The sequence below is a fragment of the Nanorana parkeri genome, unplaced genomic scaffold (genome assembly GCF_000935625.1).
Source record: "Nanorana parkeri isolate BGI_ZX_2015 unplaced genomic scaffold, ASM93562v1 scaffold70, whole genome shotgun sequence".
In the NCBI taxonomy this organism is placed as follows: domain Eukaryota; kingdom Metazoa; phylum Chordata; class Amphibia; order Anura; family Dicroglossidae; genus Nanorana; species Nanorana parkeri.
Window position 1 is genome coordinate 638,201 of NW_017306338.1, and position 22,983 is coordinate 661,183.

Here is a 22,983-nt window from a genome sequence, read left to right on the forward strand (position 1 = left end):
TTGTAGGGAATACTTTTCCAATCTGTACTGTCTGCTTCAATTTCCTGTCCAGCCTCATGATCAAACCTCCGGCCTCTCACAAGGTCCCGGATTTTTCTATTAAAACTAATTATGGGAGACCAGTCTCATATCCCCAAATCCTCCTTTCTGTTCCTCTGCATTTACTGCCTCATAAACCACTAACAATGTCACAACTAAGGACTTCCAGAAAGCTGATTAGAGGATGCTAGCAAAATGGCTGGTTCCTTCAGCCTCTTAACCCTTGTTTCCCCAAATGTCAGCAATACAGCCATCATACCTACTGCAGATGATTCTCACTAAAGACGATATAAGACTCCAGAACAGCTCTAATGACATAAAATCTCGGACTTAAAAAAACTTACGTAACAAGTGCAACCCAAATATTGTAAACGTTTGCGCCAAAATGATGTCAGGAAATATGCAGGCCTACATTTGGTAGTTTGGGCCAAAAGTAATTTGAAAATTGTTCTTGGCTCGGGAAGTATGAACCACAAATGTTTATGGGTTCCCTGTGCCACAGTTGTGTTGTACTGACTGTGTTCAAATATTTCCAACATAAAGTCAGGGAATTAAATCTTCTATTTCACCGTTGTTTCTACAACATTACAATGGCAGTTTTATTTTGTATTTCTATAGATCTGTCTGCAGCTGTTTCAGTAATGTTTGCTGATGTTAAAGCTACAGAGAAGGTGTGAGCATGTGGTCAAAGAGGAAAAGATAGAGAAGGGTGTGCATGTGCGACACGCAGATGGGCCCTTCTCATTTCAGGGAAGTGACCTCTGTTAAACCCCCACGGGGTGCAACAACAAGGAAGGGAGCACCCCCTGAAATTATGGCAGATAGCAAAGAAGCTAATGCTTCCTTTACTATCTGCTGTTTTTTTTAAATTTTGCTGACAGCTTTTCTTTTTACTGACTGATGTCGGCCGGTGACCCCGATGTAAGAAAAAAAACAAAAAACAGACAGCACGGAACGGTTTACTCTGGTAGATCCAGGAGAATAAACCTTTCCGGGAGAAAATGTTTCTCTCCTGGGTGTCTGGGAGCTGCTATCTAATAGCGGGAGGCTTGAGATGTCTGTTTATGTGAAAGAGCATGAGAACTGGCCCTTTCTTTATACCTCCCAATTGTCCCTCATTTGGAGGGAATGTCCCTCTTTTTAGAAGCAAATCCCCCTATCTCTCTTTCCTCCTCAGCTGTCGCTCTTTCTTGTCTATTGTACATATATCTATGAAAAGATTATATTTAACTACCAATGTATTATTCTGCACCAAAGTGTTATTTTTTTCTCATCTCCTAAGAATCATGCTTGCTGGTATGAAGGAAACATAATGGTGAAAAAAACTATTGTGTGTTTTAATCAATCTTTTGCTATATAAATTCTTAATGGTCCACATAACTGGGGGTGTGGCAGGGGTTTGTCCATTGCCTGAATATATGGTGCTCTTTCTCATCTCAGAAATGTAGGAAGTATGCCCTTGTTGACCATTGCCTTGGATGAAATCAGTAGGGTTGTCTACTGAAGAAGTATTAAGGGTTTACTTCTCTTAACGAATAAAATAATGATGTGTTCACTTTAAATACCCAATCATGCACAAGGCAAAAAAAGAAAAAAAAAACCAGGATTTTAGATTGAGTGTGATTGGACGATTGATGTGAACACAGCTTCCTCTTCTTCACTCAGCTAAGTAACCCTTCTCTAGCTCTTTAGTAATTAAGCCCCAGAGTATTGCAAATGAAGCATTTGCTAACAAGGGGTTACAAATCTAAACCTAAAAACAAAAATGTTATATATTACAGCTTACCAGTTCTTTGATGTGCTGAAGCTGGGTACACATGGAGCAAAAGTCGATCCGTGGGTGACCCAATCCCCTCAACAGAAGCTGATCAATAGAGCAACGTTTGCCAAAGGTATATGTTGAAAAATCATTGGCTGAACAGTACTTGCAGCCAATCAGTTTAAATCACATGGGAGATACATTTTCCACTCTGTAAGTTTGGATGGGGCAATTGCAGACTGAATGAAAATAAATATAACTGTGTGTACCCAGCTTGAGAATATTTTCAGCAACAACAAAGAATACCTGTTGATGTTACCACGAATGCATTGTCATTGCCACTTCCTGTGAGCTGAGAAGAAAGCAGAAGAAGCATTAGAGGGAATTTATCAAAACGGGAGCCGACAAAATCTGGAGCAGCTGTGCACTGCAACCAATCAGCTTCTCTCTTTCATTTCAAAGCTTAACTGAACAAACTGAAGAGAGAAGCAAATTGGTTACTATGGGCAACTGCTCCAGATTCTGTCTGCTCCAGTTTCTTTAGTGTGTAAACTACAAATCCAATTTGTAGTGGAGAGGAACAAAGGCAGACATGCTTGTAGTCCAGCCTGGGTGACAACCATGGCTGCCCTTATAAATACAATAGTGTAGACATAAAGGGACATGAGGTGTGTTATTTCCAGGTTCATCAGGTGAAAATAAGGGGGGAAAAGGAAACTAATGCAGCCACCTCATCCTAGGAATGGAAAGCTGGAATATAGTACATTTTTGTTTTTCAATTTGTATCTAAATTGAAATTTTTTTTTTTAAATCTCATGATAACAAGTGATTAAAATTTCACATGTAGCTGCTCCCTTAGTAAAGCGAACATACACTTTAAAATACCTAGTCATGCATATGTTATCTATAATTCTTGTTCCCTTTTACCTTGTTCACCTACTAAAGCCCATTGAGTACCTACAATACCAGTTGCTACAATATTTTTGTGTGGAGCATTTAATATTTTTTTGCATTCTTTATTTAAATTTTTTCAAATACAAAGTAGAACAAATAGAACATTCTCCAAAACATAAAGACAAGACAGATATATTCAAAAAAATGTACCTTGCATGTGAAAATGTGTTCAGTAATGCTGCGTATGCAAAGTTAAAAACAGATCCATGTGGATTTACTAGATATGTGTGTACAGACAGATAAGCTTTTGTCATACTGTGTTGTAATTCAGACTTTATCAAAGTTTCCTTAGTCTGTCCCAGTGCTTAAAAGGGCTTTCTTTGCTCCTGATAATTGCTTCCAGATCCATAAACCAATTAAACACTTTATAAAGGAAGCACAAAGTCTCCCAAACATATACAAAGCTTAGAGAATGTTCTCTATCTGGCTTGACTTATGTACCTATTTTAGCTCGGACTTATCTAAGGCCCTGAATGATGGGGTCCTTCTAAAAAGGAGAGGAAATCCTCAGATTGTATCTCTAGTCAAGATGAAAAACTGCTTTCTGAGCATTCCTATCACTGTCACTTACTAGATCAGACCCTTAAAAATACAGAGATCTCATAATATAAACTTGTAGTCGTGATGAGAGAGATCTTCTCTTGAATTGGATTGTAACTGTTGGCTCTATATAAATCATGAATAATCACAATACTGTAATATATTGCTATATATACCGGTAGTTGACTTTCAGTGGAGTAAATGTATTAAGGTGAAGTGATGTTTACAATTCACACTTTACATGGACCAACAAGAAACATGTGAGCTCTATTGAATCACATTATTATTTTGAGTACAACTACTACTGCTTTACACTCTAACTCAAAAACTATATAAACTATAAAACTATATATGCTGCATGCTCTATTTTTTGCGTTTGCAGTGGAAGGTGCCATTGACTTCAATGCACCACTACGCCCCCTCCCGCCCCAGAACGCAGGGGGAAGTTTTGTGAGCGATTGTGGTGCGTTCCAGCAGCTACCGCTCTGGAACGCACCACAATTGGTGTGAACAAGCCCTAAAGGTTGGCAGAGCTTTCTAGAGCTGAATACGTTCTAGTAGTAGCCTGTTGTATAACAGTAAAGTCTATGCAGCTGTGGTGAAACTACAATTCCCATTATGTCTCTGCCTCTGGAAGTCATGCCTGTGGCTGTCAAGGTTTTGTAATGCATCATGGAAATTGAAGTTCCACAACAGCTGGAGGGTCGAGGTTTGCCACCCCTGTACTAAAGGAATAGAGAAGGCTCACCTAGTGATGTAAATGTTCACATGGGAAAGTGCATACAGATTTGTACAAACTGAGCGTGTGCAGCGTAAACACCTGGATGTACGAGGCTCAGAAATACGCTGATCTGGGTGGTGTATGACCCTAGACAACCATGTCAATGGGGCCCAACCAACATCATGTCACATTTTAATAGATGTGGGGCTATGTGGGGGGGGGGGGTGATGGCTATATAAAAGATGCCCAAAATGTAATAGGGATCATATAGATGGACTTTGTTTTCTGCTTGTACTTTACTCGGAGGTCTGCAGATTTCAATATACTTTTATATTGTGGCATGGATAATTGTTCTTAGGCTGCATTTGAACTGCTTTGCATTGTTTTGCATTTTCTTTTGGACACAACCAATCCTATTGAGAACTCTCCAGCTCTTGCATCTGTTCTGGGACTTTATTTGGCACTCCCCTGACCTGGCCTGGTTCTTTCAGTGTCGGCACTAGTATCACAAACCAATTAATATTAAAGGCACTACATTTACGAAGAAGTCATTTTTTTTCTTCTAAATAAAACTAATTCGCTACACATTAAAGCTGAACTCCGGTCAATCCAAATTTCCATCTAACAGACACAAAAGATATATATCCACTTTGTGTGTACCAAATGCCTTTACAAACCCAGATATTATAGAGACATCATCACTGTGCTGTATATAGCCTGTACAGAGAGCAGAGTTGTGGGAGGGACCCAGCAGGCCCCACCCACTACAGGCTGTTTGCAGAAAACTACAGGAGGGGGCGGATACATGACCAGTCACTCTGTAAAGAGAGAGAACAGCAGTGACTGGTCTTAATACAGGAAACTCCACTACAGAGGCAACATTTCATACTGGATTACTGCACAGATCTGGAGCAAATCAAGGTCCATATGACTCTTGTATTTAGATAATATTTGTTTATCCCAGACAAAGAAAAAGTTTATTGTATCGCTAATAGAGACAAGCCATTATCAAAAACAAGAGAATGACCCATCCTTATGAGCCATTAGGCTGCGCATCACTACATTATAGCCTAGTACTGTACAATATTGAGAAAACCCTGTACTATTTATTTATGATCAAACACATGAGAATATATTTCTGTGGGAATCCATGAAAAAAGCACAATCAATGTCTGCCATCCCATCTGCTATCATTCAGTATAGCTGTGCACACGGCAATAACTGATGCCAAAGTGCAGGACCCCATAGCAACGAGCCAGCTAGTATCTCTAAAGCTCACCACACACATTCTAATCGGATTGTAAAAATCTCCTTTAATTCTCCAACAACTATGTAGTGCAAGAGCCTGCCTGATTGGATACAGATTGATTGGAAAGATTAGGTAGGTCCTCATGTGACATAGTTTTGGTAAATGTATAGTTGATTGTACAGTTAGATTGCAACAGGTATGCTAGCCCCAAGGAGCTCATGTATAAACCCTCAAGTCAGTGTGAAGCTGTGTTAATGCTGTTCACACTGCATTACCACCACTAGATGGAGCCAAGAATTTCCTATGCTCCTCGGTGCCATCTGGTAGCAGTAATATCATGCAAACGGGAGTCGCCTAGCTTTACACTGGATGGAAGGTTTATACAAGAGCCCCTAAGGCTACATTTACACGGGCTTCTATGTGTGTTCTGGGATTCCTGCGGCAGGGATACATCTATGGTGCATCCAGGGACAATCATCTATCTCGAACCAGATGTAATCACACCGTGTATGATTACATGTGGAATGCTGCTGACATATGCGGCCACTGTCAGCCTGTCATTAACGTCAATAGGTACAGCGTCCATATATGAACGGGCACATCTGGCATTCCTGCCACAAGAATCCATAGGCTTGTGCCGCCAAAATCCCAGAATGCCCCATGTGAATGGGCCCTTGGTGTTCTGACTATAGTTATCTTAAAGTGACACTGAAATCAGGAGTTAAATCTTAAAAATGCATTCAAGTACCTGAACTATAAACAAAAATGTATCTTATTTGTGTATCACTCGGCTGTAGACCCTCAAATCATCTCTGAATTGGTGCTGACACTGTCCTCTCTTCTAGAGGGTGGCTACTTTTGTTCCCCATGGTTCCTGTGTGTGTTGTATAGTAGCCACCGCTGCAACCTCACTCCTGTGATGGACTACAATCTCATGTTTAGATTACTAATTTGTATTGAGATTGTAGTCCATCATAAGAGTAAGTTTGGAGCGGTGGATACTTTACAACACACACGGGGACCATGGGGAAAAAAAGTAGCCACCCTCCAGAAGGAAGGACAGTGTCACCACCAATTCAGAAATGATTTGAGGATCCACAGCCGAGTGATACACAAATAAGATACATTTTTGTTAATAGTTATGGTACTTGAATGCATTTTTAAGATTTAATTCTTGAGCTTAGTGTTATTTTAAATGTCATTGGTTCCTATAGGTTAGATCCCAACTGGTACATTACTGTAGCATTTACAGTATATGACCAGAGATATTTCATTATTAAAATATATGAAATCTACAACTGTTTGTTCCTCCCGTTCATATTTTTTCTGTATTATATCAGAGGATATCACTTCATCTAATAGTCAGTTCTCTTCCTGTCCCTGGTGGCTCTTGTTAATCGGAGCCCCAGCCCTGACAGATGTAGCAATGTCAATGGCAGAACAGAGGGAGAGGGAGTTATTTCTCACATGGCACAAACTCCTGGGAAGAAGATATATCAATTAAAGCAATGCACACAGCACCTGATGTATGGTGCCGGCCTCCTACCATTCACAGACCATGGTGAACTGAAAATAATGCAGCATGACACGTACAGTGCATAATGACGGAGGGCACCCTTTCACACTAAATAATCCTCACTCCGTGCCAGTATAGAACAGCTCTTATGAGTTCAGAAAACACAGCTCCCCTAAGCACCTTCATTCTCGTGTATGAAAGAACTGGTCCATGACATATGAAAGGGAAAATCTGATTGGTTGAGGTGTATGATACAATTCCTTCAAAATCACTCAAGAACTGATGAGTTTTTTTTTTTTTACTTCTTTATTTATTCATATACAAGATTATGTGTACAGCAGGTTTCATAATTACATCACAACACTACATGATGTATAAGACCGCATATAAAGAACATACTGTATACATGAGCATTGTAATAGGAATACATACTATAGTTGTTTTTAATAATGCAATCTAAACTTACTTGAAAAAATAGATTTTCATAAGATTGCTTATATGGAAAAATCCCTTCGAAACATTAGATAATGCCATCAGAGACTTGTAGAATGTGGTTTGAAATTTTGTTTGATTTTAACATTCAATTTCAGAATGAATGATAGATGAATGGAGTTTTCAGAATAAAAACCTGCTCAATTTTGTTTATTTGAGAAAAATATTTTTTTCTGAACTAATACAGGAGCTAGCATGGTGGGATGACAACACTACCTCAGAATTAGGAGGCTATGGTTATCTTTGTCACTTCTTCACAGGAAGAAGCAGGTACTGGCAGGATTAAAAGATATTTATTAACACTTAGAAAACAAGAAACAACAACAACAAAAAAACATTGTGCCGATGTATTTAGAAAAACATACAGATTAGGCCCCTTTCACATGGGAGCCTGTGAGTTCTGATCAGCAAAGGATCCATGCACGGATTCCCGGCTGATCAGACCAGTACAGATTGGATGTCAGTACTGCAGCATCTGTGTCTGTCCATTTTTTTTTTTGTGATGGAAGAAAAAACTTATATCACCAGACCCATGTTGGTCTATGGGAAGTTGGATATAAGTGGACACGTGTCCATTTACATCAAATTACCCCCGATCCCTCACGATCAGGTCTGCCAAAATGGAACTCTGAACCTGGACAGAGCCAGAAGTAGTCGGATGTAAACGGACACACGTCCCTTTAGATCCGCCTGCCCATAGACTAACATTGGGCTTCTAATCAGATTTGCCTGAAAAACTGACAGACGTGCCTGATCGGAATGCCGGTGTGAAAGGGGACTTATTCTTCCTCACGTATCATTTTAAAGCTTTGTTGCAGCTCACAAAGGATTAGAGCTCCTTCAGAAAAATAGAGCGAGGGTAAAAAAAAAAACAGTTAAGATGGGCATTATTAGAAATATATTATATTTAGCGTCTAAAAACATAACAGTCCCATCTTTGTGTTGCAGTAAATACTGCTGTCAGTATGAATTGAGCAACATATTTACCACATTTAGACACATCAAACACAGGAGCTAAATGTGTGTTAGTAACAGTGTAAACTACACTTGCCTGCATTCTAGGAAAGTGTTTTTCATGCCTCTTACCCGGTATTTAAGATCTCATGGTGCGTATGTTGCAACCTCTATAATTGTTAGACACAATTACATTGCTGGCTTATCCATTCTCGTATTGTTCTTGCATCATCTCCGCTCACCTGTCTGAGGATACTCACAGCAAGAAACACTATGACACCTGCTGGTTCTGTTGTATGCTAGTATGTGGGTTCATGGCAGTGATAGAGTAGTAATTTGACAGATGGGACTCCAACTTTACACGCTTAGTAAATACCGGTATACATAGCTGCATGCTTAAGTACAATCAAACTGAAACGTCTTTTTACAAGGCAGCCATGTGATTCAGCTAATGCATAAAGCATAAAATATCTCAATCCATCTTGTCTTAAGTTGGCTAGACACCGGTAAAATTCAGTTCCCAACAAATGTCCAATTTTCTAATAGTTAATGGTGTTAAATCGATGACCGATTTCAACTGTAGTGATGAAAACAAATAGTAAAAATTAGTAGGTTGGAAAGTTTGTCTTGAAGGAAGAAAATTCTAACAGTGAATGTGGATTTTATTCCAAAATCTAATGTTAAACTTCAAAAACAAATTTTGAGATTTCAAGTGATATGCTACAGGTTTCCAATGGCAATATCCAATGTTCTGATGAGACTTTTTCATACTAAAATTCATTTGAAAATCTACTAGTGTGTACAACAAAAATCTACCTTAACGATATACTGTATATGAATCTGTCGCAAGTTGCACCATTTGTTGCATGGGCAAGAGACAGATTTCTTTTATGGTCTGCAGTCTCACACATGCAATGAAGAATCAAGCGAGAGAGGAGGATTGCCAGAAGGAAAGGGAGTTCAGATTGATGCAATTGTTTCTGGTAAACATAAGGTCTGCTTCAATGATCTGCCATGATCATCCTTAGGGGACCTTTATTGGGTCTCTGCAGACCTCATCTTTAATTATATGCCTAGAAAACTATGTAAACTCCCTGCATGACAATGGATATATCTCCATGGGCCTATCTTTGGGTGCTGATAATATCGGACTTATAAACTGTAAAATGACACTGTTCACACCGGTTTTACAGAGACGGATCTGTTTGATAACTTTGAACTGCAAGGAAACACACAATATTATTCAGCAATGAGCTCCTATTTTTAAAAGCAGTAGCACCAACCAATCGGAATATATCTTACTGGTCTGACTTCAGCAGAGTGAATTCTGATGGTTCTGAATAACGTTAGACCTGTATTAGCATGTTTGTCGCTAGGGGCACGTGCCCTGTATCTGGTGGTGAGTGGCCCAGGTCCATACACCACAAACTCCCGCATTTATTTTCTTTATTTTATGTGCTTGGCAAGCTGCCAGCTGCTGTCCCAATCTGCTGCCTGTGAGACTTGTAGCACAGAGCCGAGGGAACTGCTCTGAAACTCCTCCTTGATTCTGTGCTACATTTGACATGCTGCCCGCCGACACCTGGCACTGATCTCAGCCTCCCACACTTGAAATTGATAGTGGCCATTTAGTGCAGAAGTTATTGGCCACAGAGAGGAATGTACCTCAACCCAATGAACAGTAACAGGTGCATGTCTTTTGTGTGTTAGTGTGGTACTATGTGTGTTAGCATGGGCATCACTAACGCTCATTGCCAGTCAGATCTATAACACAGAATTGAGGGAAGTGCTTTGAAACTTCATCTTGGCTCTGTGCTACAGGTCTGACAGGTAGGGGATAGGCTGGCAGGCAAGACAGAGTCCAACAGCTGCCAAAGCACACAAATAAAAATAAAATGCAATAGGTTGCGGTGTCAGGAACCGGAGCACCCACCAATATACACAAAGCAGTGCCAAGGTGAGTACATTTTGGGCAGGGGGATGGAATTTCTCTGGTTCCTGCGCTGTGTGTTACTTATCTTTCTCCCATTTGCACTGTATGTTACCTATTTTTGACTCCTAAACTTCGTGTGTTACTTAGTTTGACATGCAGTTTGTGTGATGCATACGGTACTCTTGACCCCCCAGGCTCTGTGCATTACTTACTCTTGACCCCTACACTTTCTGTGTTACTCATGATCTCTGTGCTTTGTGTGTTACTCTTGATCTCTGTGCTTTGAGTGTTACTCTCGCCCCGACACTTTATGGGTTACTTACTCTTGACCCCCTGCATTTTATGTGTTACTTACTCTTGGCTCTTGTTCTTTACTTATGCCTGACCCCCGTTCTCTGTTACATACTCCTGACCCCTTCACTTTGTGCATTTTGTACTCCTTGCCCTTTCACTTTGTACATTTTGTACTCCTGACCCCTGCACTCTGTGCATTACATATTTCTAACCCATGCACTGTGTGCTATAAATTCTCCTGACCCCCCACACTTTGTGCTTTTGTACTCCTCTTTCCTGTGCTCTGTGCACGACACATCCCTGACCCCTGCACTCTTTATGATTTATTGTACAGTATATGCTGCTGACTAATTTTCACGGTCTTAACAGTTGCCGGTTGCTAAGTAGTCCCCAACTATATTATTAAGTTCTTCTTTAACGTAGGCTCTGAAAAAGTGTTATCTCTCTGTCTACATTCTATGTGCAGAAAAGCATACGTAATGGTAGAGTTTCATTTTTTTTAAATAATTGCGCTGAGGTTTTTATGTCTCTGTGTGGCTCTCACATGTGGCACAGTAATGAAAGCATATTTGTGGGTACAAGGACTGTGACATATTTGTGTTGTTTATTCAGTGGGTAATTGGGTATTCAACTATACCCATTCACACCCCTCCCACTGCAATACCCCCAAAAAACAAAGACCTAGTCAAATTCTAACCTATAAAGCAAAATTACGGGAGGGAGGGAGGGTGGGACAATCTCTTTCCACAAACATTGTCTGTTTGATTTTTTACAACAAAATGAAAAGGTTTGCTAGATGTTCTTTAAAAATCAATATTAGAGTTGAAACTAACAGGGTTATTCACAAAAGGGTGAAGAATTTGGAGAAGGCAGGAGAAGTGAACAATCTAGAACAACATAGCTGAACTGGAAAGTGAGCTGAATTGGAGAATTTTTCCTAGATTGTTCACTTCTCCTGCCTTCTCCAAACCCTTCACCCTTTAGTGAATAACCCTGTAAGTCCTTGGGGCTGCTATGGGTGCACACTTACTGATTAGGTACTAAATGTTTGCTATTGAACATCCTTTCATTTACAGACTATGAGACATAACAAACTTTTCCCTAAGACTCAAGAGGCAAGACACATTCTTACCTCTAAATGGACTTACCTCATACACGTACGATATGTGCCTGTTAGTAAATTTACTGTTTGTATTTCCAGTAGAAAGTGCTAATTAGCAAAGCTACTTGCTAATTGCTCTGTATTCCAGGATCCAAGGGTTTTGATCAGCGTCCAGCTTTCTGCTACTGTATCCTTGCCTTAGGAGCCAGAACTATTTGAGTCATTTGTAACACATAATGATCCTGATATGCAAAGCAGGGGGTGACAAAAAGGACATAGTAAATAATTGTCACTAGGATCATTTCTGTTCTGGGAGGAGTTTTGGGTTGCATATTATAGTCAAATACAATGTAATGCAAAATGGTGTGCAATAAATCTTAACGATAATACTGCCAGGGGTACACTTATAAAGGTCAGCTTTTATTCCCATATTTTAAATCTTATTAAAAGAAAAACTACACTAATTCTGCAGATGTTCCAACACTCCTGGCAGTATGAAAGCTTTTTCCAACCTCTGTAACTGTCACTTTTGCTGTATGTCATGAACATGTGGAAGGAAAAAAAAAGATAAATTAATGTCTGTATCTGTTTAAATTATTATTATGTCTTCCACATTTACTTTGGGTTTTAACATTGTAAATAATTGCCTGTAGAGTCCAAGCAAAAAGTAATGTTGAGAGTTCTATACAGCTTGTGAACTGTTGTTTATGATGGATCCACTTTGTAAAATGTATAAAGAAAAACTCTTTCATTTTCAGATTATAAAAAAGGATAAAAGCTTTAAAAAAAATATTGGGGGGAATTTATTAAAACTGGAGCAGAGAGAATTGGGAGCAATTGGTAATGGCAGTTTGAAAATAAAAGAGAGAAGCTGAATTGGGCAACTGCTCCACATTCTGTCTGCTTCACTTTTGATAAATTCCCCTTATTGCTGTCTGTGTCCTCATTAAGGAAATTTCCCTTAATTTCCTGTGCAGGTAGCAGGTATCAGACAGAACAGGAAGAGAAAGATCTTCTGTATAGGGACAGAGCATTTTAAATCTGGGAGAAAAATCTTGTAAAGGGCATACAGACCTCATTTAGAACCTAACAGTCATCCCAACTTTTCCTTACTCTAGCTGAAGTTATAAAAAAAACAAAAAACTAAATTTGGGCTAAAGTCAGTCGAACTTCAAACATTCATTGCACCTAAGTGATCTTAATGGCTTGTTTTGTAACTTTTACACTGGCTTATTATTGATCTTAATATTCAGATAGGATACATTGCTATACAAATTGGGCTGTGTATGACCTGCTTTAGTAATGTTAGTTACCCTTATCTACTAATTAACTAATCAGCGGTACTAAATAATTACTGCTGGATTATAACTGATTGCTGTAGGCCTCACCTCCCCTTTCCTTTCCCCTGCTCCAGTTTTATCATTCAGGCTTATAGTGTGCATTACTATAAGATAAAGAGATAATCAGTGTTGAGTTTTAAGAAAGGGTTATCAGACATATAGCATTTCCTTTAGTACACTATTATTATCTCCTTTCCAATGATGATCTTTGTCTTCTCACTTAATAGTTCCATCCAAGAACAATGGCAGCATGATGTCTTCCCTAACTCTCAATAAAGAAAGCCTCATAGGTGGCGTGACAAATCCAAACGAAGTTTTCTGTTCTGTCCCTGGGCGCCTGTCCCTACTCAGTTCCACATCTAAGTATAAAGTGACGGTGGGAGAGGTCCAAAGACGGTTGTCACCCCCTGAGTGTCTCAACGCATCCCTGCTTGGAGGAGTTTTACGAAGGTCAGTAAAAAATATTTTATTTTTAGATTTATGCCAATGTAGCTAAAATCCAAAAACTGAAAGGAAGAAAATGAATATTTTAATACTAACTTGTTGTCTGTGATTGAAAAACTTCCTATGTTTGTGTGTCAAAGGATAATTATGCTTTAGGCAAAATCAAACGTAACTCAGCCTCTTTTAAACTCTGTTGCCTATTGGCGGTATGTTGGACAGCTGACTAAGGGTGACTGCCAGGTCATTTTCTTCCTGGCCTCTCTTTTATACTGTATGTCAGAAAGGATAGAAGAGCATTACTGTTGGCCAACCTTCCTCAGAAAAGCTGAGATGCCACCTGGTGCTGAACAGCCATGGCATTTGGAAGATGATAATGTGTTGATCTGAAGTCTGTGTTGAGGCATATGCAGTTGATGATGGGGGTGAGCAGGGGCATTGATCTCATTCAAAGTATAGTTATTCTTTAACGGTAGCAGTAAAGCAATTGGATTTCAATAGCTAGCGTAACCACAGGTAGGCAACGTCAGCACCCCAACTGTGGTGAAAATACAAATTCCAACATGCTTCTGCCTCTTGCCGTCTGCTTGTGGCTGTCAGAGTCTTAAAATGCCTCATTGGAGTTCCAAGATTGCCTACCCCTGGTGTAACCTCAGTTTTGAATGGGACTTCTTGGATTTTTCTAACAAGTATATTTTTCTTTCAGGGCAAAATCAAAAAATGGTGGTCGTTGTCTTCGAGAAAGGTTGGAAAAAATTGGTTTGAATTTGCCTGCCGGTAGACGTAAAGCTGCCAATGTTACTCTGTTAACATCTCTAGTAGAGGGTAAGAAATACAAAGTATTTTCTTTATTTTAGTGTAGTGAAGGAACCCAAATGTAACACACTTAGGGCCTTATTCATTTGTATAGAAAACATTGCTCCCATAACATATACTGTACGTGTGTAGCTTGGTTGTGAAGGGCTCTGATATTCCAGTAACCACTATGTTTTCACCTATTTTCAACTTAGAGCAGCCTTAATAATCAAACATGATTGCTTATTGGCTGTCGTAGAGTTATTGCAATTTACACCTTCCTCTTTGATATAAAGCGAACCTGTGCTTTGTCTATACAGGGCAAAACAACAAGCTCATGTTAATGGTGACCCTGCCAGCAGCCTATAGTTCCCTTCGCTCTCCCACTGCGGAGTGAAAAAAATATCTGGTACTTCTGGGTATGGGGGAAGCAGGGGTGGGTTGAGTATGGGTTGAGTATATGGGGTTGATTTACTAACCTTTTAAACACACCACGAACGTGTATACACCTCTGTAGTGTGTTCCCTCCCAGCATGATCTATGGGAGGAATCGAAACACCTTTGTAGTGTGTACACACCCAGCAGGTGTGTTGTGCAAAGCCCTGCAATGAATTGCAAGGTAATGTGGTGTAAATTAGCTCTATGTTATGTTGCTTGCGTTGATGAATGCAGGAATGTAAATGCATGAGCTAACCATTTTTGTCTAAACTGTGAAGCAGCATTATATATGCATCATGTGCATGATTTTTCCATATATGGCATTAGTGGAAATATGCTTTTAGAGACTTTTTGGTTGATAAATACGTTTTGCTGTGTGAAAATCACACACACCTGGTGTGTGTGTGTGTTTAGGTTAGTAAATCACCCCCTATGACTCACTCCTCCTTACTACCTTCAAAAGACAATACTGGTGCTGAGCAAATGGCTGTTCAGGCACCCAGAACTGTCACATGGGGCCGGGAGAGTCCTACATTTTTGGAGCTTTCACAGGGCTAATTCTCTCTCGCTCCTGGTGGACAAAAATAGGTGAAGGAAAGGTGTGTATTTACAATCTGGCAGGACTGGGGATTTATATACATCTGCTGCTTTGCCATGTACTTTATGGGTAATTGTGAATGTGTCAGTAGTGAATACTGCTGTTTTAATGTTTCCAATATGTGTCAGTTAAAAAAAATCCAGAATCACCTCAACATGACTATTTATTTGCTCTGTTATCTGTACATGAATAGCTTGCTGTATCATAAAGCACTTAAAGTGACATTAAACCCTCAGATTTTTTAACATAAACCAATACTATAATGTGTGCCTTACTGTAATCCATGGTAGTTTCCCTTCTCTTTGCTGCTCTTCCTTTTAAATCCTCATGTCTTCTCATGCTGGGGGAGAACATCCCTTTGCAGCTGAGTGCCTCTTCCTGTAGTGCTGGCTCAGGTTGTGAACCTGCACACAGACACCATGTATCCATTCCAGAGAGAAGGCAGTCTGCTGCAAAACAGAAGTTCTGCCCAGCATGAGAACAGATACAGATTTAAAAGGAAGAGCAGCAAAGAGAAGGGAAACTACCATGGATTACAGTAAGGCACACATTACAGTATTTTTTATGTTAAAAAATCTGAGGGTTTAATGTCACTTTAAAGTTTCAGCTTGCTCCTAAAGTGTATCGAAACCAAAAAACAAAAATGAAATTAATTGCAGCTTACTAGTCCTTAGATGAGGTACCTTTGTTTATTTTCCTTTCCACTTGTTTTTCCATTTAGACCCAGTTATTCTGTGAACAACACACTTTCTGTCCCTGAGTGGCTACGCTCCATTGTATCTATGGAGGAAGTCATAGTTGTCACCATGGCTGTACCGCCAATTGAGGCAGCACTCATGGAGCACAGTGGGGAATGGCACTAAGGCTGGAGTGTCCATACCGGTCACTGCATCCTCAATGCTGCTCAGTAACACCATGCCTGAAAAAAAAATCAAAGGCTTAGCATTACTAAGCTCCCTGCCTGACTAATGTGTCAGTTACACAGATAGATGCAGCTGAGCCTGAGCTGAACCTCCTCAGTGACATAGAGCCTATTATTAGTGCAGGTTCAGCATCACTGAGCACATCACTGGCAGCCACTACACACTGGCTGCATTGGCCAAGCAGAGACTTTTACTCAGTGACCCCGAGCCTGCATTTTTAACAGGCTCCATGTCAATGAGCTGATTGCCTGTGTGTGTGTGGCAGCCATCTTTGTCGCAGGTGGGGGAGAAAGGTCCGCCCCTGGCATGGCCCTGGTTGTCACAGAGGCAGGACTTCAAACATGTAGCCTTTGTTTATCTCTAATTCATGGGGATTATGGGGTTAGCAGTAACACAATAAATATAACATTGTTTTTGCTTCCAGTTTATCTCACAGGTAGTGACAAAGACACAGCATTTCTGGCAAGATCAACAGTTGTTTTCTGTACTTGCTGAAAATGTTGTTAGCTCGAAAAAAAATGCAGCTGCCGCATTTATGGACTTATTAGGAGCACTGTATATTGTTTGTTATTTGTTTTAGTAATCTTTAATGATTTTTGCTGTGAGTGCAGTGATGTATAAGGCCTCATTCATGCTAGCAGTGACATACATGCGATTATAGGACATTTCTATTTAAGAAATTGTCAAGCGCACTTCAAAGATTACTCCAGTACATTTCTAAACGCATATAAACGCATGTCATGTTTTTAAAATGCTATTATTCTCCCTGTGAGTTTATCAATATTTAGATGCATTCAGTTTAGCTGCGTTTAGAGAAAATTGAATTCTGTGCGTCCAGGGGCAGATTACACATTACATACATTAGTCTAAACACATGTAAACACAAGTACATTTAAACACAAATCATTTCTTCTGAGTTTATATAATCCAAATGCAGGAGGATAGTGTGAATTTAGCCTAATTATGCCAAAAGCAATATAAGTTTAATAAGTTTTCTAAACACATGGCATGTTATTGTAACTGGGGCATTCTTTAATCTAGGGGAGGCTGTGCATCTTGCGCGAGACTTCGGCTATACCTGTGAGACGGAATTCCCAGCTAAAGCTGCAGCAGAATACCTGTGTCGGCAACACTCGGACCCAGCAGAGCTGCATGCAAGAAAGAATATGCTGCTGGCTACCAAGTAAGTAGAAATCGCCCTTCACTTCTCTTCTACTATCATGGAGAATGTTTCCCTTAAAATGCATCTGTCAGATCTCTGCCTGCAGTAAGCAAATTGTTCTAGTACTAAGACAATGACATCATGATTCAAACAGTACACTAAGAAAGGCATTCTGCACATTTTTATTGAATATCCGGGTTGGAATTAAACATAATGTCAAATTTAGCGAACCAAAGCAGGGATGTAGACACAGCTGATTCAACAACATACTTGTTCATTAGATAAGAGGATGAGGAATATGCAAAATGCTGTAAGTCATAGCACACAAATCAGAGTATATCTTTCACTGATCTGTGTTCAGTAACCTGAACTCTGATTGATCAGTATGGATTTCTGCATTTTGCACATCAGTGTTATATAGTCTTTCGCCACAAGTCTAATGGTGTAAGCACTATTCTTCTAGAGTACAAAAAAATACTGTATTTTTCAGTAACTGCCTATAATAGTACGATATGCTATGTGTGGGGTCATCCCAGCTGATTTCAGTGGGGCAGGTTTTTGCAAACTGCCTGCATCACGTTGGCCATTATTTTCATATCACAAAAGTAAACAGATATTTAGGAAATTGAAAGTGATTCTTGTTAGTGATGAATGCTGACCGAAACCCAGGAATACATGTGCATCTGCCCATGCGGGCTTAAGTAGCTGATTCATTTAAAAGCATGTGCCCACTTCCTGTATGTACCCGCCTTGCCTTTGCTTCCTCCACTACTCCATTTTGCTGCCTAAAGTGAATGACATGACTGGTATTTCAGATTATGGGGGAACATCTGACCCACTCCCTTTTCTCCCATGTGACAGTGCTGGGTGCATGGGTAAAGCTCTAACCAGAGAGACTTGAAGCTTACATAAGGCTTTACTTTTTGTTTCTGTGGGTGAATGTAACAGTGGTGGAGTGAAAGGATGGGAGCTATAAGCAATCTGGCAAAGAAGGAGTTAATGCTTACATTACTCAGCCTTCCCTTATCCACCACTGCAGTTTGTCAGGAACCTGGTACTTTCACTAACGAAAAATCTAACCCCTTACCACCTCCCCCCCCCCATTTTCCATGGTAGAACTTTTTGGTGCCTAACTTGTTGGCGCGGCCAACTGCAAGACCCAAGCATCGTCATGTGGGGTTAGGGGGACAACGGAATTAATATATAGCCCTGAGCAAGTTTTGACTTTGTGAAAGCAGATTAGCGCATACCTACCATAAAAATTCGATTCCTTTTTCTGTTAAACATTGGTTTCTAGAGTCTGTATCCATGAAGAAAAGGCTTGATAAAATCATACAAGCATCCTAAACGCTGTTTATGTCTATTGGTCACCTACAGTAACACAGCTCCAATAAACGTTTGACATCCTGTGGGTTGCTTAATGTCAGCCAAGCTTAAACTTGTAGGCTGATGTGAGGTTCTGTGGGTTGTGCGGACTCAGCCAAGCCTTTACATAAACAATAGCTTGGTACATCCTTTAACACTATTTACACCTGGCACCCAACACAGTTTACATCCCTTGTGCTTACAAAAAATTATAATGTACACAAATGTGGTCCACCATGTTTATTTCATTGAAGCTCCAGCCTAGTACCTGGCAGTACTAGCAGTTATACAGTACAGAGTCATGGATGCAAACGAATAAAGAAACCACACTATTTCCTAACTCAAAACTTTACCTTTCAGGCAGATTTGCAAAGAATTTGCTGACTTGTTGGCTCAAGACCGTTCTCCATTGGGAAACAGCCGTCCATCTCTAATCTTGGAGCCAGGTGTACAGAGCTGTCTGACTCACTTCAGCCTAATCACACATGGCTTTGGAGTCCCAGCCATATGTGCAGCACTTACTGCTTTCCAGAACTACCTACTTGAGTCACTTAAAGGCATGGACAAGATCTTCATGAACAGCACAGGGAATGGACATTCAACAGGGGAATCTAAACCTTCAGATAAAGACATTAAACATAGGAAATAAAGAACTGTGACAGCCACAGTGGGGCCTGGAATAAAAAGATGACTGCTAGACAGCCATGACAAGTTTGGCCAGTGGTGCACCTGGGACCTAGACCAACAATTCTGCATGTTTTCAGCGTATGGAGTTTCATTTAAAAACTCTAAGCCTACTGAGGAGGGTTGATGTGAAGACGATGACAGAATCTCACTAAGGTGAATTACATATCAGATTTGTTTGCTAGGAACACAGACTACTATACAGATATCAGACTTGTTGCAACATTCTTGCAGAGTATGTAAGAATAACGTAACTTCCATCACAAAAGAATAATGGGTCCTCTGTAACACAGGAAGCGGTTATTGCACACACCTCCATCATATGTCTTTGCCTGATCTTCAACTATACAACCAAATGTTGGCATATTTTCTACTTTAACTGAGATATTTTGATTTAACAACAAATTGTATATATGAATAATTCAGTGGAAAAAAGTTTATGACAATCTACAGTCAATCAGAGCTCTTAAACTCCACCAAATCCTTTTTTTTAGCAAAATGGCAGCAAATGTTGCAATTGCAGTAGAATGGCAATGGTGAGGTTCCTGAACACATATGCTTTAGGTTTGCTGTGTTAGACATATGCATGGGGCCAGCTCATAGATCCAATACAGCAATACTAACTTTCTGTTCTGTGATTCTTAAATATTTAGTCCACTTGGACTGTAGTTTTGGTTCTGGAGAGACTCTGATTAATTAAGTTACTGAACAGCGTTTTGAAGACTCCAGGGGTGAGAACTACCTTTAGAGGAGCCCATCTTAATTTAATCAGCAATGAATAGACATTAAAGCTGTCATTATGCTTGTAAAAATGTTTAATTATGGTACACTGTAGCATGTATGTATTGTACGTGCTTACTTGTGAGCACCTGGAAAGACATACATAGTACACATCCCAGGGAGTCTCCTTATTAGCATCAGGGAGGTCTTCTTTTCTTAGGCAAAATCTTCCTGCCTGCAGTAGTTTAGGCCTAATGGATAAAGTATTCATTATTCATCTTCAAGGAAAAGAAGAGACTACTTCTCCCAATCTGCCCCCCATAAAGATTTAATTAACATAATACGAACACAAATGTTCCCACTGGTTGGAAAGTTACATATATTATCCTACATACTGCTTCCAATCTGCCCATATTTTCATATAACAGGTAATAAGTTCTGCACACCTAAACACACTGCCATATTTAGTTTATATAAAGCACAAGACAAGATCAAATAAGTCAACTGACAGTAATTGTTTCCAAATAAGCTGCCTGTTTAAGTAGCACAATAGAAATTGCATCCCCTATACTAGTTCTCTACAGAATTTGACGTCAATTGAAGTGTATGTAAAGCTAAAACCTTTTCTTAGTTTTGGGCAGAGTAGGGAATGTTAGCAACTCATTAGGTTGTTTACTGTCTGTGTCACATAAGGTGGAAATGTTCTCTAGAATGTTTTTTAGCAGAACAGGTGTCCCCATTGGAAGATTTTTCTGGTGACAACTGAAAAATTTTGGTCACAGGACAAACAGAAAAGGTGAATCTCCATCGTAAAGACACCACTCTATCCAAAACTAAAAAAACAAAGACATTTTGGCTACAGATATACTTTAAATCAGTGGTTCTCAACCTGTGTTACCTCAGGGCCCACATTTGTCCTTGGTCATTAAGTTGTGACCCAAGTCGTAGTAGTGCATGTTCCGGTGCGGGCGATCGAACTGTGGGGGGAGGTGCGTTTGGGGTGCCATTCAAATGAATGGCAATGCGACGCATCTCATACACCAGAACGCGCGGTAGGTGTGATTGCATGGTACAGTGCAGTATTCGCACAGGACTCTGTGATTAACGCACTGTACTAGTGTGAACGGGTACTCAAACACACACACAACCATAGACACAATCTCACACACACACACTACAAAAACATTTTTAATCTTTTTTTCTTTTTTTTTTTAAGATCCACCCAGTCTCACTACCTTATGATAACTGGAGTGGATCCTCAGCATAGGGACCAGTGGGGGTTGCCGTGCTGTGATGGGGCTCCATCCATATGTGCATTGCTTGCACACCTCACTTGACTGCCTTTTAGAGGTGGTCGTGAACCAGAATGTAACGTCACTCCGGCCCAGGTACCTCTACAGGGCACGCAAAGGAGCTGTAAGCGTTGTACGTATGGATGGTGCTCCAACGAGGCCATACCCCCAGCCCACCCCACCTCAAGCTGATACTTGGTGATGGGCAGCATATTTTGGATAGCTGCTTTGTGCGAGAACTGACTAAGGAGCCTCTCACCCAGCGCAGTGGAAGGCACACGGTGACCTACTGAACATGGGGTCATGACCCACTTTTGGGTCACGACCCACCATTTGAGAACCATGGCTTTTAAGGGCTAGTCCACTCATAGCTGATATTTTAGTGAGACTCCATGGTAGAAGGGAACAGAGATGAGAAGAGAAAGATTTTTTTGGTCTCTAGAGTCTTTATATCATGACATCTGGTAACTTAGTATCCACTCATAATGGTAAAAGTTTGTAGGCCTTCCCCTTTAACCAAATCCCTGATACTGACCATGAAATAAACACTTTTGCTTAATAAATGGTTAAATATAGCATTAAAGTACTTTTTGGCACAGTCCTATTGCTTAATTGTTCCTAGTGTACAAAGAATGATTGATTTTAAAGAATGCCTGTCTGAAAGAACTGAAAAGCAATACAGCAAATATTCCTACTGGAAGTGGTTTAAACAATGACTCTGGAATAAAAAAAGCTGCTCTCTAATTGTCCTGATACCACATTGACTACAATACTGCAAAGCCAATTTGAGCTCCATCAGAGCTCATGAAGGCAGTCAACCTATTCATGTATTTGTCATCCACATTTAGGAAAGAGGTTCATAAAACAATAGTTTATAATTGTATTCATCCGTTATTACAGAGTTAAATCATAACAGCTACATAAGCAGTTTAAATACATATACTTTATGAAAACTTGCGTTCCTGCCAGATATGTGTTATTCTGTTTAGTCACTCTTGTGATTCACAGATCCCTCATACACAGCAATGCAAAGAGGTTGAGACCATTATTTATTACTGCAGCTTTTCTGTGTCATCTGTCTGCTCTTTGGACAATGAATGATTATCACTTCACTGAATAGGTCCTTCTTGCGCATCCTTCCTCCTGTAAGCTTCATCTACATTTCCCCTTCCAGCTCCCAGTGCCTGAAAACATGTTAGTTTGACAGCCCAGTGCAATGCAATGAGTCTGATCAGCTCACAGAACAGAACCTCCCTAGCCTGACTTCAGATGTGAAGGGGATTGTGTGAAGGTAATGAAAAGACAGTTGTCACGCAGTTATATTAGCAGTATTTTCAAATACATGCAATGATTTTCTTAATAGGTACAAAACTGGATTAACATTTGGTTTATTTAATGTTTGCCTTTAATTCCATTGTAAGCAAGTAGCTTATTTTGTATAAAAAAAAAAGTGAATTATTATGAATGACTACTCTTTTTGTTTTTGCGTCAATCCTAATTAATCATTTTTAGGTCATCTGAAGGTGGTTTATTCCAAAATCTAAATGGCCAGTTCTATATTTGAATAACTTAACTGAGACATAACTTATGTAAGACAGGCACCTGGTCTGTATATTACTAGCCTGATCAGACTATAAATGGGACTGTCCCCTGCCCCGCCCCCACTATAAGC

General features: G+C 39.9%; 1 protein-coding gene across 2 annotated transcripts in view; it reads left to right on the plus strand.

Annotated features, from left to right (window-relative positions):
• TFAP2E (transcription factor AP-2 epsilon) overlaps positions 1-19,756 on the plus strand; it is a 34,095-nt gene extending 14,339 nt beyond the window's left edge. The window contains exons 5-8 of one of the 2 annotated variants that reach the window (XM_018576570.1): positions 13,143-13,343; positions 14,041-14,159; positions 17,130-17,271; positions 18,976-19,756. In XM_018576570.1, the coding sequence (XP_018432072.1) occupies positions 13,143-13,343; positions 14,041-14,159; positions 17,130-17,271; positions 18,976-19,264 (751 nt within the window). In that variant the 3' untranslated portion in view covers positions 19,265-19,756. Of the gene's footprint in view, positions 1-13,120; positions 13,344-14,040; positions 14,160-17,129; positions 17,272-18,975 lie in introns of both variants that reach the window. The other variant, XM_018576568.1, reaches the window with a different exon arrangement.
• The last annotated feature ends 3,227 nt before the right edge of the window (positions 19,757-22,983 follow it).